At 42.5% G+C, this 13,966-nt stretch overlaps 1 protein-coding gene across 3 annotated transcripts in view; it reads right to left on the bottom strand.

Moving 5' to 3' along the window:
• GPR180 (G protein-coupled receptor 180) overlaps nt 1-13,966 on the bottom strand; it is a 51,275-nt gene that overhangs the window by 25,145 nt on the left and 12,164 nt on the right. For all 3 annotated transcript variants that reach the window (XR_012640798.1, XR_012640797.1, XM_074962613.1), the window contains exons 4-6: nt 9,219-9,399; nt 7,607-7,656; nt 1,993-2,150 (exon numbers count right to left, since the gene is read on the bottom strand). Coding sequence is in view for 1 of the 3 variants with exons in the window: in XM_074962613.1 (XP_074818714.1) it covers nt 1,993-2,150; nt 7,607-7,656; nt 9,219-9,399 (389 nt within the window). In the remaining 2 variants the exon portion in view is untranslated. The remainder of the gene's footprint in view (nt 1-1,992; nt 2,151-7,606; nt 7,657-9,218; nt 9,400-13,966) is intronic.

Genomic DNA, 13,966 nt, shown 5'->3' with positions numbered 1-13,966 from the left:
TGCCTGGAACTGCCATGCTACCAAAAGCAACAGAGCTAGAACTGTTCCTTTGGCACCACCAATTAACATATTAAGTACAACTGATGAGTCTGTTAGCAGGGAAGGAGTCTTATTCTTGACTTCCCTCATTTTTTGAAAAATTCACTCATTTAAAATTTCAAATAATGTAGTGACCTAGAGCAGCAAAGCTGCAGCTAAATTCCATTTTCTCCTTTGAGAGGAACCTGATGGAGAACCACAATCCTACTTCCACTGAAGTGGGAGTTTGCCAATTGACTTCAAGAGGAGCAGAATTAGGCCCATAGGCACTAGCTCTCAAAAACTGACACCTCCTCCTACCTGAATTAGTATGCTCTCTCCAGCACCTTCTTCTGTGACTTAGGGCCTGATCCACAGTCCATTGAAACCAATGGGAAGACTCCCAATTGATTTCTGTGGACTTTGGTTCAGGCTCGTACTTAGCAGGGAACACCACCAACTACTATTAAGAGAGTTCCAAGTCTCCATTTAATTTCTGTTTGGGATCAGTACTGGTCACAAAGATGACCAAAAATCTTGCGCCAGTCCACTTCTGGCTCCTTTCCAATACCAGCAGCCATATGCTGGCAACATTACTTTCCTTCATTACTATCTCTAGTTTCTCTCTGCTCCTCCACTTCTCCGTGCTTCTCAGATTCTCTCTTCTCTATTTTTAATTACTTTTTTAGGCACTCCAATAAGGTAAGATTTACTATAATGTTAATGATTTATTTGCTACTCTAAATTGACTTTATTTAATTACATTAATTCAACTCATTTCTGTGTATGTCCTAGACCATTTTTATATTTGCAGGACCAATTCTGCATCCAAACAGCTCAACAATTCTCCTAGATGGATCTGAAAGACCACTAGATATCCTAATCTCAGGATCCTGAATTGAGAATGCTAAGCAGCAAACCAGGGATCGGCAACCTTTGGAACGCGACCTGTCAGGGAAATCCGCTGGCAGGCCAGGACGGTTTGGTTACCTGCAGCGTCCGCAGGTTTGGTCGATCGCAGCTCCCACTGGCCGCGGTTCGCCGTTCCAGGCCAATGAGGGCTGCAGGAAGAGGCGGCCAGCACATCCCTTGGCCCACGCTGCTTCCTGCAGCCCCCATTGGCCTGGAACGGTCACGGCCGGTGTAAGGAGGTTTCACGCCCTAGGCAAAACTTCCACCTTGCACCGCACGCCCCACCCCCGCCCTGCGGCAGCTCCCCACCGCCCCCTCTCTCCCCTCAGCCTGGGGAGCCGCGTGCAGCAGCTCCCTGCCCCAGCTCACCTCTGTTCCGCCTCCTCCCTGAGCATGCCACCGCTTCTCCTGCCTCCCAGGCTTGTGGCACCAATCAGCTGTTTGGCTCGCAAGCCTGGGAGGGAGAGAAGCAGAGCGGGGCGGTGCTCAGGGGAGGAGGTGGAGCAGAGGTGAGCTGGGGCGGGGAGCGGTTCTCCTGTGTGCCGCCCCCCCCTTACTTGCTGCAGGCGGCCCTCCCCGCGCCCCCCTGCCCCAGCTTACCTCCGCTCCACCGCCGCCCCCAACCACTTGGTGCCCTAGGCGACTGCCTAGTTCGCCTAGTGGTTGCACCGGCCCTGGGAACAGTGAACCACAGCCAGTGGGAGCTGTGATCAGCCAAACCGGCAGACGCTGCAGGTAAACAAACCGTCCCGGCCCGTCAGTGGATTTCCCTGACGGGCCACATGCCAAAGGTTGCCGATCCCTGCAGTAAACGATAGCGGATGTGTTATCACCGGTTACATACTCTCTTGCTTTTTTGTTATTTTAATCTGCTCAAGCGTTTAAAAAAGATTGAAGGTCCTGACGTTTGTTCACCAAAGTCATAAAATATTGAAATGGGATGTTCCCAGTTCTGTCATACTTATCAATACACTTCTGCCAAAGTTATTGGGAGCAGCTGCTCAGGTAACAGTACTACAGTTTGTGTACAGTACAGCAAGAAAAGTCAGCACAAATACATACCTGGGTTACAACAACTACTACAGCAATGCCAGTGGACGCTGGAGTGGAATCCCACTGAAGGGGTCTGCTTTGAGATTTCTTCATTCTGCCGATCATCCAACCCATACACAAACTCAGCAACAGGTACAGCATTTGTATCTGACAGACTATGTCACACACTAGCGGGAAAGAAAGAAAGTTAAATATAGTCACAACAACATAATGGCAATTCCTTTCTCTAGGAGAAAAAACAGAGTAATGTGGCAACTGTATGGTAAACCAGTTACTGTAAAATTTATTACTTCTCAATATAATTTTCACTCTTTATTAAACACTATAGACTTTGAGACTGTGACTATATGGATTTTCATGCTGTGGATAATTCTCTATGTGAAATTTTATTTAATCGATTGTGAATTACATCATTATCAACATTCCCTTACTAAGGTCCCAATCCTGCAATTAGCTCCATACAAGCAGATGATTATATCATGCAGAATCTCACTGAAGACAAGAGACTAAGCACGGGCTCAAGCGTCCACCTTCATTAATCTGTTTGTAAGGTCAGGAAACTAAAACTGAAGTCTATATATCAATTACTAAATATGTCTTTACCCTGCAAATACAAAATATATCAGAATGGGTTCCCTTATTTACCCAGCAGGACTTTTGTTTCCAAGATCAGATTCCTGCAGTGTAATTTCTTTAAGTTAAGCTGTATCTTTCTTAAGGAACAATACATCAACCTGAACAGAAAAACACATGTAGGACAAATTCTACTCTCTAAATACTGATTCCAATTCACTGGTGGAAGTGAGGACAAACTCTGACCATTCATATTTAAAATGCAGGCATGATTGGAAAAATTACTATGTCCCATGGCACTGTGATGAAGTTTACAAACCCCATATTGGGCCATGGCAGAAACGGGTGAGTGATTGGCCCTGGAGACTGCAAATGAAAAGAACCCTATCCTGTGGCATCTACTACTACAGCCAAACCCTGGGGAGGGGCTCCACCTCTAGTACATAATCAAGAAGATTACAAAGGCAGAGCAGTCACGTTTTCAGAAGGGGCGTCTCTATGAAACAGAAGACACTCTTTCTAGAATCAGAGGAAACTGGATTTGAAAGGACTGAGGTCTTCTACTGGCTGGTGAAATGGCTCATTTTATAAGTGGCTTGACCAGCTGGTGAATGGGAAAGAATGCGTCCAGGCCTCAGTGAGGTAAGAGAAAACCTGAGGAAAAACTTGAGGGGTTTTTGTTTCTGAGTTGTCTACAGAATAACCAAAGACTGACTGGGGTTTCCTAACTTAGCTTGTGACTAACCCTGACCAACACTTCATTTGGGGTGTTAGTCCTTGCTTAACTGGTTTAACTTTGGAATTTAAATAAACTTTCTTTTTCCTAATTTCACTGTGGGAGCTTGTCCATTTTTTTTGCCACTGCTTGGCCCCACCTGACGGCTATGTGTACAAGCACCTTCTTAATCAGCAACTCTGATCCCTGTGTGCGTTTGTGTGCTGTCATATCTGCTCACTCCAGGGAAGGGAATTTTTTTAAAAAATTTTTATTACAACCTTTAACTCCTATTAGCCTTCCAATGGTGCTACTGCTAGGGGAGAGGAAAATGGATTACTAACTATACTCCAGTCACACATTTATTACCACCAGCACCAAATGAACCATCCAGAAAGAACATTGCTTGACTTTTAGCTCTTGGATTGAGTTTCTGACAGTGTTGGTGTAGCTTTGCTAGATCAATCAGCTCTCTAGTTTTAATAAACTGAGTAAACTTGTTATGGAAGACTCCAAGACAAACACACTTTGAACGGAAATATTAACATAGAAATAATGGCATTATTTCTGTATCACAGACAAATTTAAGTATTTTTCACACACAAAAAATGTCTTCAAAATGTTATGGGCTATATGCCCACTCAAGGGATTATATTTATGGTAAATGGTGGTCAGTGAGAGTACTTCCTTGATGTTTGGTAATAATAGCAAAACATGGATGTTAAATAATTAAGACCCAAGATACTGCCCCTGAGATTTATATAGCATTAAAGGTAGTTTATTGACCCTTAACGATTCCAGTATTTGGAGTCCTCATTTTGCTTATTTAAAAATTATTTTCAGGCCATTTTAATAAAGATGTACTAAGTTCTATCTTTAAAATCATAAAACCACATTTATCTGAGCAAAATAATATTGGGTTCCCAGGCTTGTAGGTGAGGAGGCAGCATGAATTATTTTGGTTATTTGAAATCAAGTCTACAGTACTAGATCAACTGCTTCAGGAACAAGCTCTGACCGCTATTCTGTAGAGTGGCATTATCAACTTTATTATGCCATCAGTATTTGGCTGTAGATATGGCATTCATCTGCCATGGCAGAGAAAAATCAAAAACAGGGAGATGACTGAAAACAAAACAGCCTGAAAATCTAGATGAATAAGAAAAGTGACTACTCTCCCCTTCTTAAAGATAACCTCTTCCCTACTAACAAGCTATGGACAAACAGAATCTCTTTTAATCACAGCTCAGAGTTAGAGATTGTGAAATGTTCTGTGGCATTTGTGTGTGTGGAATACCAGACTGAAAGCTGAATAAACTCCACTGGTAGCTCAATGTGTCTTAATGTTTCCTTTTTTCCACAATGCAGTACGTGGATTCTTGGATAAAATCATATTATTTTTGTCCCCTTTGATAACTTTTGTAATTTGGTTGAGACCAATAAGGTTATCTTACTGTTTGATGAGATTTTCAAAATGCCTATCCCACCAGTACCACAGTTCAGTGTAGAGCCATGCACAGACTCAGCTGGTATGAAATTTACCTGCTTTCTTCATCATTCGTTTCTCTCATCAGGCTTTCCAATATCCAGAAAAATCACAGTTTCAGTCTCACATTCAGAAGCTACCTAAACTTAAAAGGATCTACTGACTTCTCACAGTGCTTGAAGTCAATGGAACTATTCATGTGAGTGAAGGTACATGCTTAAACTGTTGTAGAAGCAGGCCCTTAGGTTATAAGAGAAGTTGTAGAAAGATAGAACCAGAAAGAAAGTGTCAGAACCAGATATCTGGAGTGAAATCCTGGCCCCACTGAAGTCAATGTGAGTTTTGCCACTGATTTCAATATAATCAGGATTTCACCCTTTACGTAAAAAAAAAAAAAAAAATCTGCGTTGAGAGCAGTAGCAGCTAGAAGAGATTGTTGCACTTCTGTAACCTACACTTGATATTATCCATCCCTCAGAGCTGTGGTTGTGGCAGTAAGAAATCTTCCATATTTCTATCCTTTCATTCTGCCCTCCTGCTTCCTCTGGAAACTAGTATCATAAAAAGAAAGGAGTAGGGAGGAAAACTCTCAGAGCCAAAACACCTTTTAAATCAAACTATTCTTAAAGCAAAGATAATGGGACAAAGAGAAGAAACTACCTCCTTGAATTAAGAGGATATGAAGATCTGGTGGGGGCTGAAATGTGAATACTACCCCAAGAAAAGAATCTAAACCCACAGTACACAGCAACCCAACATATACAAGGAAGTGCACACCAGTGGCCTCAGCAAAGAAGTTCTGAGTAGGTTCATATATTCCATCTAACCTCACGTCTGGAGGCCAAAGAAAGGGTTTAATCACATGGCTAATGCACAGTCAGTGTGGATTCACTAGTTCAACTGTCCAAAACAAAGAATTAATGTAAGTTACTGTGGGGCCAGCTGCCACCAAGAGGCTGTTAATTCCAACTGCAAGTATTTGGACTCTGGATATTGTTTCTGTTGGCTAATGAGAGACAGTGTACAAAATTATATGCCATATCATATTGGTAGAGAAGAAAATATGTCATCCTTAAAGCTAAAAACAAACACTTTCATACACATTGATTTGTAAAACAATCACACTTACCAAAGTAGTGCAATAATCAAAGACTCCTTTATTTTGCATAGAAATTGAATCCCTGCTGTCTAACGAAATGGAACTTTATCTACGGGAATTTCCATAACTTAATGACAACCTGATCAACAGCTGTCAGATTTCTGCTCACTGAAGGGGTCAGAAAGTGGGATCCAGTATAAAACCTGTACAAGTTCTAAACCTTCAGCTTGAACACATTTATAGCCAGATAAAATAATCTGATTACAGACCCCTGGCAACAAAACTATGGGATCTACTTTATCAGGTGTGTACTAGTAAGTGTTAATATTCTATGAAGGTGACATGAGCCTAAAATTATATTTGCATCATTTCATCACACAACTTAAAATCCTTTATTCAGTTTTCAGCAAACATTCACTTATTAATACAGTTTGTATGATTTCCTTCCTAAAGGCCAGATTATGATCCTTACTCCCACATGTGATCAGTCAGCGATACAAGTAGTCCCACTGGCTTAAAAATGTCTGACACTTACTAGCTGCTAAGGAGCCCCGCAGTAAGGTTCAGAGATTGCACTCTAGAAGAGGAAAGGTGCTGGGATTTATATTAAACAAATAGGTTCTAGACGGGAGGTCAGAGCCTCTCATCTACCTTTTGCCACTGAGCCTCACTGGTGGAGTTCCTCTCTTGTCTGTTGTATCTACCTGTGGTTAGGTAGGTTTATTCCTCCAGCCAGTAGGAGTCTGACAAATTTTGTCAAGCCCTCTATTTTAAGATATAAGATCATGCAAACAAGTGACTTAATAATCATTAAGTAAAGCGAGCGCTGGACCATGGGCTGCACTAGAGCTCCCAAAAAAGATTCCAAAGGACATCCAATTCAGCTGCCAGAGGTCTGTGGAAGTCCAGAACAGCAGGCCAGGATTTGTGATAACTTGTGAGGAGATACTTTGCTATTTAGGTTCTTACACTGCATGTTACACCTGAGTGCCAGTTTCTTGGAAAGTTTCAGTCAAGTAGAAAGGCAAATGTATTATCTTGGAAAGAACCCCTCTATATTTCTAACCAGAACTTCAGAACAACCAAAGCAGCGGCAGCCTGTGAAGAAGCCAGCCAAGATTATACATAACTAGTGCATGTTGGGACAGGATGCTCTAGGGTGTTTTGGTTCCAGTTAGACATTTAGCAAAGCTGGATGAAATCAAGAAAGCTGCTTTGTGCTAATACTGAGTCTTAGAGTAATTTTTTGGCACAGCTCTAATCTTAAAATGCTTGTGCCATAAAATACAGCATTTTCCATTAAAAACAATTCTATATATAGAAGTGGAGGGTCCATAAATTATAAAATGGATATAAATTTTTAAAACGCATTAGTACTCAAGAAAACACACACTAACAATTTAATCCAGCAAAATGCTTCAGCGTGTACATAACCTTACTCATATGATAGTCCCCTAGACTTAAATGAGAATATTTGCTGAGTAAAAGGTATATGCTTAAATGTCTGCAAGGTTAGGTTTTAGGGCATTCTTAAATCACACCTTAATTACATAACTCTTAAAAATACCCAGAAAAAAACCACTATTAAAGAAATAGCTGCGTTTCATATATTTAAAATAAAGTAGTGATATATACCTGAGATCAGAATCTGACTCTAAATGTTAGCATTGGTTAATATGCTTTAATTGATTTCTCTACATTACTCTGCATAAACATGTTGAAAAAAGTACGTTTTCTTAAGCATACTCACATTCTGCCAGACTTCCCATAAAAGGTGCCCCTATTCCATCTTTAGCGTAACTAATAAAAAACAGGAGATAATAAATGGTCTAAGTTAGTCGGTATTAAATTTCTCTTCCTTCTTAGAGATACAGCTAAGTAACTACACCTCTACCCCAATATAACGTGGTCCTCGGGAGCCAAAAAATCTTACCGCATTATATTGAACTTGCTTTGGCCTTGGGAGTTTCCGTTATTAATAGTCACTTCCTGCCCCCGACCGACCTCTCAGAACCCCTGACCCATCCAACCCCTCCCGCTCCTTGTCCCGACTAGCTCCTCCAGAGACCCGCTGCCCCTAACCACCCTCCCAAGACCTCACCCTCTATCTAAGCTCCCCTGCTCCTTGTCCCCTGACTGCCCCAACCCCTACTCACACCCCCACCCCCTGACACGCCCCCCCGGGACTCCTATCCAACGCCCCTGTTCCCTGACTGCCCCGCCCCCAGAACCTCCAACCATCCAACCCCCCCTGCTCCCTGACCGCCCCCCTGAGACCCTCTGCCCCTTATCCAACCCCTCAGCCCCGGCCCGGCACCCTTAACATGTCGCTCAGAGCTGATCCACCGGAGCGCATGCGCTTATCCACCGGAGCGCGCAGCCCTGCCCCCCAGAAAGCTGCTTTACTGCATTATATCCGAATTTGTGTTATATCGGGTCGCGTTATATCAGAGTAGAGGTGTACATAGTTGTAACAAGTCAACCCTACAAGTTTTGTCATGACCAGTGTTCCCTCTAATTTTTTCCATCCATATGCAGAATAAATTTTATTATGTGCACCGAGATATATGCAGATGTGCACCACCAGTATAAATGAAAAACTTATATATATATATATATATTTTTAAAAGTTACCATAGGGATAATTACTCCAGCCAGGACAGGTTAGGCATTTTAGAACTCACTACTCAAAGAATTAAATTTAAGTGTAGGAGAAATAAAAATGACAAAATGCATAGACCAGTCAAAAAACTAAAACAACACACTTTGAAAGAATAAAATTACAGAGAATATATGTGCATTGCAGAAAGTACCAAGAAGTAACAACAACAATAATACAAGTATGTGTTGGGAGGCGAGCGTGAAAGAGACAGTGTGTGTGTGCTGGCTGCTGGGGAAGTTTCTGAGAGATGCCATGCACGGTCTCTTTAAGGCACTCATTCACTGGCAAGGGAAGGCTCGTTCAGACCTCAGACAGCAGCAGCTCTCTCCTGCTCTGAGTCCTGAGCCAGGCTGTCCCCTCTCCCCTGTTCTGTGGAGATGGGGTACACCCTGACATCAACAGTCCCCCCCCCCCCGCGCCCCTCTGCACAGCCAGCAGGAGGATCCTGGGAGCAGCTGCAGGAGCAATGTGGTTGCAAAGCAGTGGGGTGAGGGGCACCTGAACACATGCTGCCGGATGTGCGCAGCTCTGCTAATCAAGTGCACAGCACTTGAATCACTCCTGGGCGACCACCCAACCACGCAGTTTAGAGGGAACACAGGTCATGACCATCATTACCTCTAGCCTTACTGATCTCTACAGCTGCCTCCTTCCTCATTTCAGGGAATTTGAAAATGGAAAGACAACTAATTAAAGTTACCTTGAGAAATGCAGGTAGTTGGCAAATGCTGAGCCAGCCTGAAACACTAATACTGTTGACAGAACCTTTAAGACAGTATGCATAGGTCCACCTTTCTTCAGAGTTTGCCATAGTGATTGAGCATAGATGCAAGCAGCTACAAAGTATGCTAGGACGAGTAGGAAAAAGAATTCATGTAATCCTGGGAAGAGAAGAAATGCAGTTTAATATAATAAAGTGAATTATGGCACATAACAAGTACTATCTAAGATGCTCTTACTACAAGACAAGCAATATTAAGTTACGTAGTTGTTACTACATAGCAACATAAAAGTGATAGTAAAGACAGATTAGCATTCAACTACTTTCTCTTATCCTTCCCACACAGTAATAGAAGAAAAAACTCTTCATGTGTCATTTAATTCTTTAAGGTGGCTGGTCATTATTTGACCTGTAAAGTCTTTGTCCACCAAAAATACCTATCTTGAATATAAAGAGGCATTCTGTAAACAATTTATCTTTAAAAAAAACCCACAAACATATGTAAGAATTACTGGAAAATCGTAAATAGTAAATAGTTTCCTATAACTAGGCTTGGCAGAATTTGATTTTTTTTTTAATAACTTTGACAGATAACATTGATGTTAAACATAAAAAAGGCTTAAAAGTTATCAATTTAAATTTTCACAGTTGCACAAAATTCTTGGGGGGGGTCAGACAATTATTAATGACCGTTGAGATTCAAGAAGTTAAAGCTTTACAACCATTAGAACACAAACTGTCAGCAGCACATGCCAAAACATACAAAGTAGATATCCTTAAATCAAATGCTAACAAATTCTCAGCCAATTTTTTCATACTTTGACTATCTGTAAATTTCTATCATCATCATTGGAATTTTTTTTGTCATATGTGTCTATAGTGAAGTTGAGGTTTACCAGTATTTACCAATAAAAATCTAATCCTACCTATAAAGTAAACCATAGCCTAGCTCAATGGGTAGTCAGGAACATCTACAATAAATAGGTGAAAGTTTTAACTGTTATTTATCTTCAAAGACAGGATCTGAGATGAGGAGAGACAGCAGATACACATTTGAGGTAAGCCTGTCTAACCACTGGGTGTCACTCTTACACCACATAAAATGAAGTATGTTTAGCCCAGACAGCACCTGTGTCCAAAGGAGAAGTTAAAGGCAGAGCTGTGTGAAGAAAGGTAATTCCGTTTTGGGGAAGATTTTGATATTTTGAAATCTGGTTTTGTTCCAATTTGGAATGAAAACCAAATGTTTCAAAATTCTCTCTGCAAGGGAAAGACTTGGGGTCCCTGGCTCAGGGGCAGTTTGACTGTCCTGGAGCCACAGACCCTGGGAGCCCAAGCTGCTAAGGAGCCTCAAACTTGGGAGCCAGTGTGGGGGAAATCAGGCTCTTGGCAAGCCAGGCAGGCTGCCAATGAGCTTGATGGGTGAGCTGTCAGGAAACCAACATGTTTCCAGTGAAAACCTACCTGGTTTCTATCAGACTTTTGTTGAAACTGGACCATCTCCATAGAACATTTTGATTTCAACAATCTGCATTCTCGGATAGAAAACAGTTCTGTCACAGAATTTCCAACCAGCTAGTTAAATGGGATAGGAAATCTAGAACAAGCATACGTGGTTCCATGTCTATTAACCAAAGAAGGGAATCTGTGTGGATGAAGTATGAACATTTGCCAGTGCAGCTAGAGATTAAGATTGAAGGTGGTCAATGATGGCTACACACATGGTGGATGGAATTATAGTCTCCTCAACTGTTAAGAAGCTAATAAGGAGATATTCATTACAAGCCTTTTCTAAATAGACCCTTCTGTTTCTCCCATCTAGATTATCCATTTCTCTTCTTTCTTCATAGTTCTTTATTTTATAGGGAAAATATGTATATTGTACCAGATTCCACCACTTTTACTTGCACTGGCTGTTCCTTACTGCATAAATAGCTCCACTGAAATTGAAAATTTCATGCAAACTGATTTATAGGTTGGATTAATGCAATCTGGAACCCTAGAAACACCATGACATAGGGGTTCCCCTCCTTTCAGAGGCAGGAGCACAGAGCCCCTTTCCCCCACCTCCACTCACTCTCCCCCCTCTGGGAGTAGCAAGAGGACAACCAGTACTTAGCTCACCTGCTGAGCTAAATCTATTTGGGTGGGAGGGCATGCCAGGCTCACTGCACTCTTTCTGTAACATATTCTCCTGTTAGGGTTGTGTTGGTGGGGCCTCCCAAGGCAGTGGGCCCTGGAGTTAACTCTTAATTGAGATATGTAAAGCAGTTCATATCAGCCTTCATCTGTTATGCTTGGGTCACTTTTTCAAGCTTTTCTTTGTAACCCTGAAGGCTGGAAATTTGTACTTTTTCAATAAAAGATGGGACTACCATAATTGTATGGCTTTAGAAGCTGGGGCCCTAGCTATAGGGGGAATCTTTGCTTTATTCTGTCCTTGATGATTTAGACATACTTAACTGAAATTTCATTGGCAGAAAGTTCACACAGTGTATTCTGGATTTGTACCATAAATCTTATATATTTCTTAAAGAATTACTAGGACTATCACTTTCTCAAAGCCGAAGTCCAAAGGAGGCTACATGACGTCAAAAACAAAGCCTCTGAGATCCAGGGTTTCGTAGATCAGGATGACAAGAGAAGCTTTCTTTCAAAGCAGCAAAAGCTATATACGGGCCAAGCTCCAAAGGCCAACCCTCTTATGTTCCCAGGATGGCTCCACCCTCTTCAAGGACAATGCAGCCATTAAACAATGCTGGAAGGAGCACTTTGAGAGCCTACTAAACTGTGAATTCACGGTCTCTGAAGACACCATCGAGTTTATTCCACAATGCTCAGCAATGCAACACCGTGCTGATCCTCCATCTTCTGAGGGGAAGTCCAGAAGCATGCCATCACCCAGACCAAAAAAAAAAAAAAAATCACAAGGCACCAGGCCCAAACGGCATCCCAGCTGAGGTTTTTAAAGCTGGTGGAACAATGCTTCAGCACAAACTTTGCCAAATCCTCGACAAAACCTGGACTTGCAAAGAAATTCCACATGATTTTAAGAACGCCAAGATTGTTACAATATTCAAGAAATGGGACAAATCTTTGTGCAAGAATTACAGAGGTACTCCCCTCATCTGCATTGCAGGGAAGATCCTTGCCCAGATCCTACTAAACTGCCTCCTCCCCCTTGCCAAGGAATTCCTCCCCAAATCACAGTGTGGCTTCAGGCCATCCCAAGGCACAACTGACATGATCTTTGTGGCATGATTGATTCAGGAGAAGTGCAAAGAGCAACACCAGGAATGTTCATGGCATTCATCCACCTAACCAAGGCCTTTGACTCTATCAATCGTGATGCCTATGGAAGGTACTGTGTAGGTTTGGCTGTCCACAGAAATTCATTTCCATCATCACACTACTCCATGATGGGATGACTGCCACCATTCTGTGCAACGGCTCAGAGACCAAACCATTAATCATTCGCAATGGTGTCAAGTAGGGCTTCATTGCTCCAACAATCTTCTCCATTTACCTTGCCATGATCCTGATTCTCATCTGCGACCACCTTCCTGATGGAACTGGGATTGAGTATCGTATGGATGGCCAACTCCTCTATCTCCAGCGTCTCCAAACAAAATCTAAGATCACAAGAACTGGCATAGCTGATCTTCAGTATGCGGATGACTGTGTCATTCTCGCACACACAGAGGCAAAGCACCCTAAATCTTTTTGCCTATCACAGCCTGGGTGTCTGTCTCAACATTGGGAAAACCAAGGTACTGTACCAGCCCTCAACTGCACAAACTACTCTTCGTACTCCACAAATAGACAGCACATTTAAAACAAACAAAAGGAAGTATTTTTTCACACAACGCAGTCAACCTGTGGAACTCCTTGCCAGAGAATGTTGTGAAGGCCAAGCCTGCAACAGGGTTAAAAAAAGAACTAGATAAGTTAATGAAGGATAGGTCCATCAAAGGCTATTAGTCAGGATGGGGTCCCTAGCCTCTGTTTGCCAGACACTGGGAATGAGCGACAGGGGATGGATCACTTGATGATTACCTGTTCTGTTCATTCTCTCTGGGGCACCTGGGATTGGTCAGTGTCAGAAGACAGGATACTGGGCTTGACGGACCTTTGGTTTGACCCAGTATGGCCGTTCTTATGTTCACCATCGGAGGAGAACCTCTGGAAAATGTGGACCATTTCCCATACCTTGGCAGCCACCTCTCCCAAACAGCCAGCATTGACACACAAATCGAATGCAGGATCCGCTCTGCCAGCATATCCTTTGGAAGACTACTCAAATGAGTCTTCAATTATAGGGATCTGCAAACAGGCACCAAGATCTTGGTTCACCAGGCAGTTGTCATCGCCACCATTTTCTATGGGTGTGAGACCTAGGTAACCTACAGATGACATCTCAAATGGCTGGAGTGGTTCCAGCAGCGCTGCATCAGATGTATTCTCCGGATCGGTTGGGAAGACCCAAAGCACTAACATCAGCATTCTCTCTGCAGCCAACATCAGCAGTGCAGAAGTGAAGGTCATGAAACACCAACTCCGTACATATGCTTGACACTTGCCTCCCAAAGCAAATACTGTTCTCTCAGTTAAGTCAGGGAAGAAAGGCTTGCGGAGGGCAGCGAAAGCGCTCCAAAGACATATTGAAAGTACACCTTAAAAAGGGAGACATCAACCCAACAAACTGGGAGGATTTGGCATGGAACAGA

This window comes from Natator depressus, chromosome 1, assembly GCF_965152275.1.
Source record: "Natator depressus isolate rNatDep1 chromosome 1, rNatDep2.hap1, whole genome shotgun sequence".
NCBI classification, from domain to species: domain Eukaryota; kingdom Metazoa; phylum Chordata; order Testudines; family Cheloniidae; genus Natator; species Natator depressus.
Note: the sequence above shows the minus strand (reverse complement) of the source record. Positions and strands in the feature narration are given on the sequence as shown.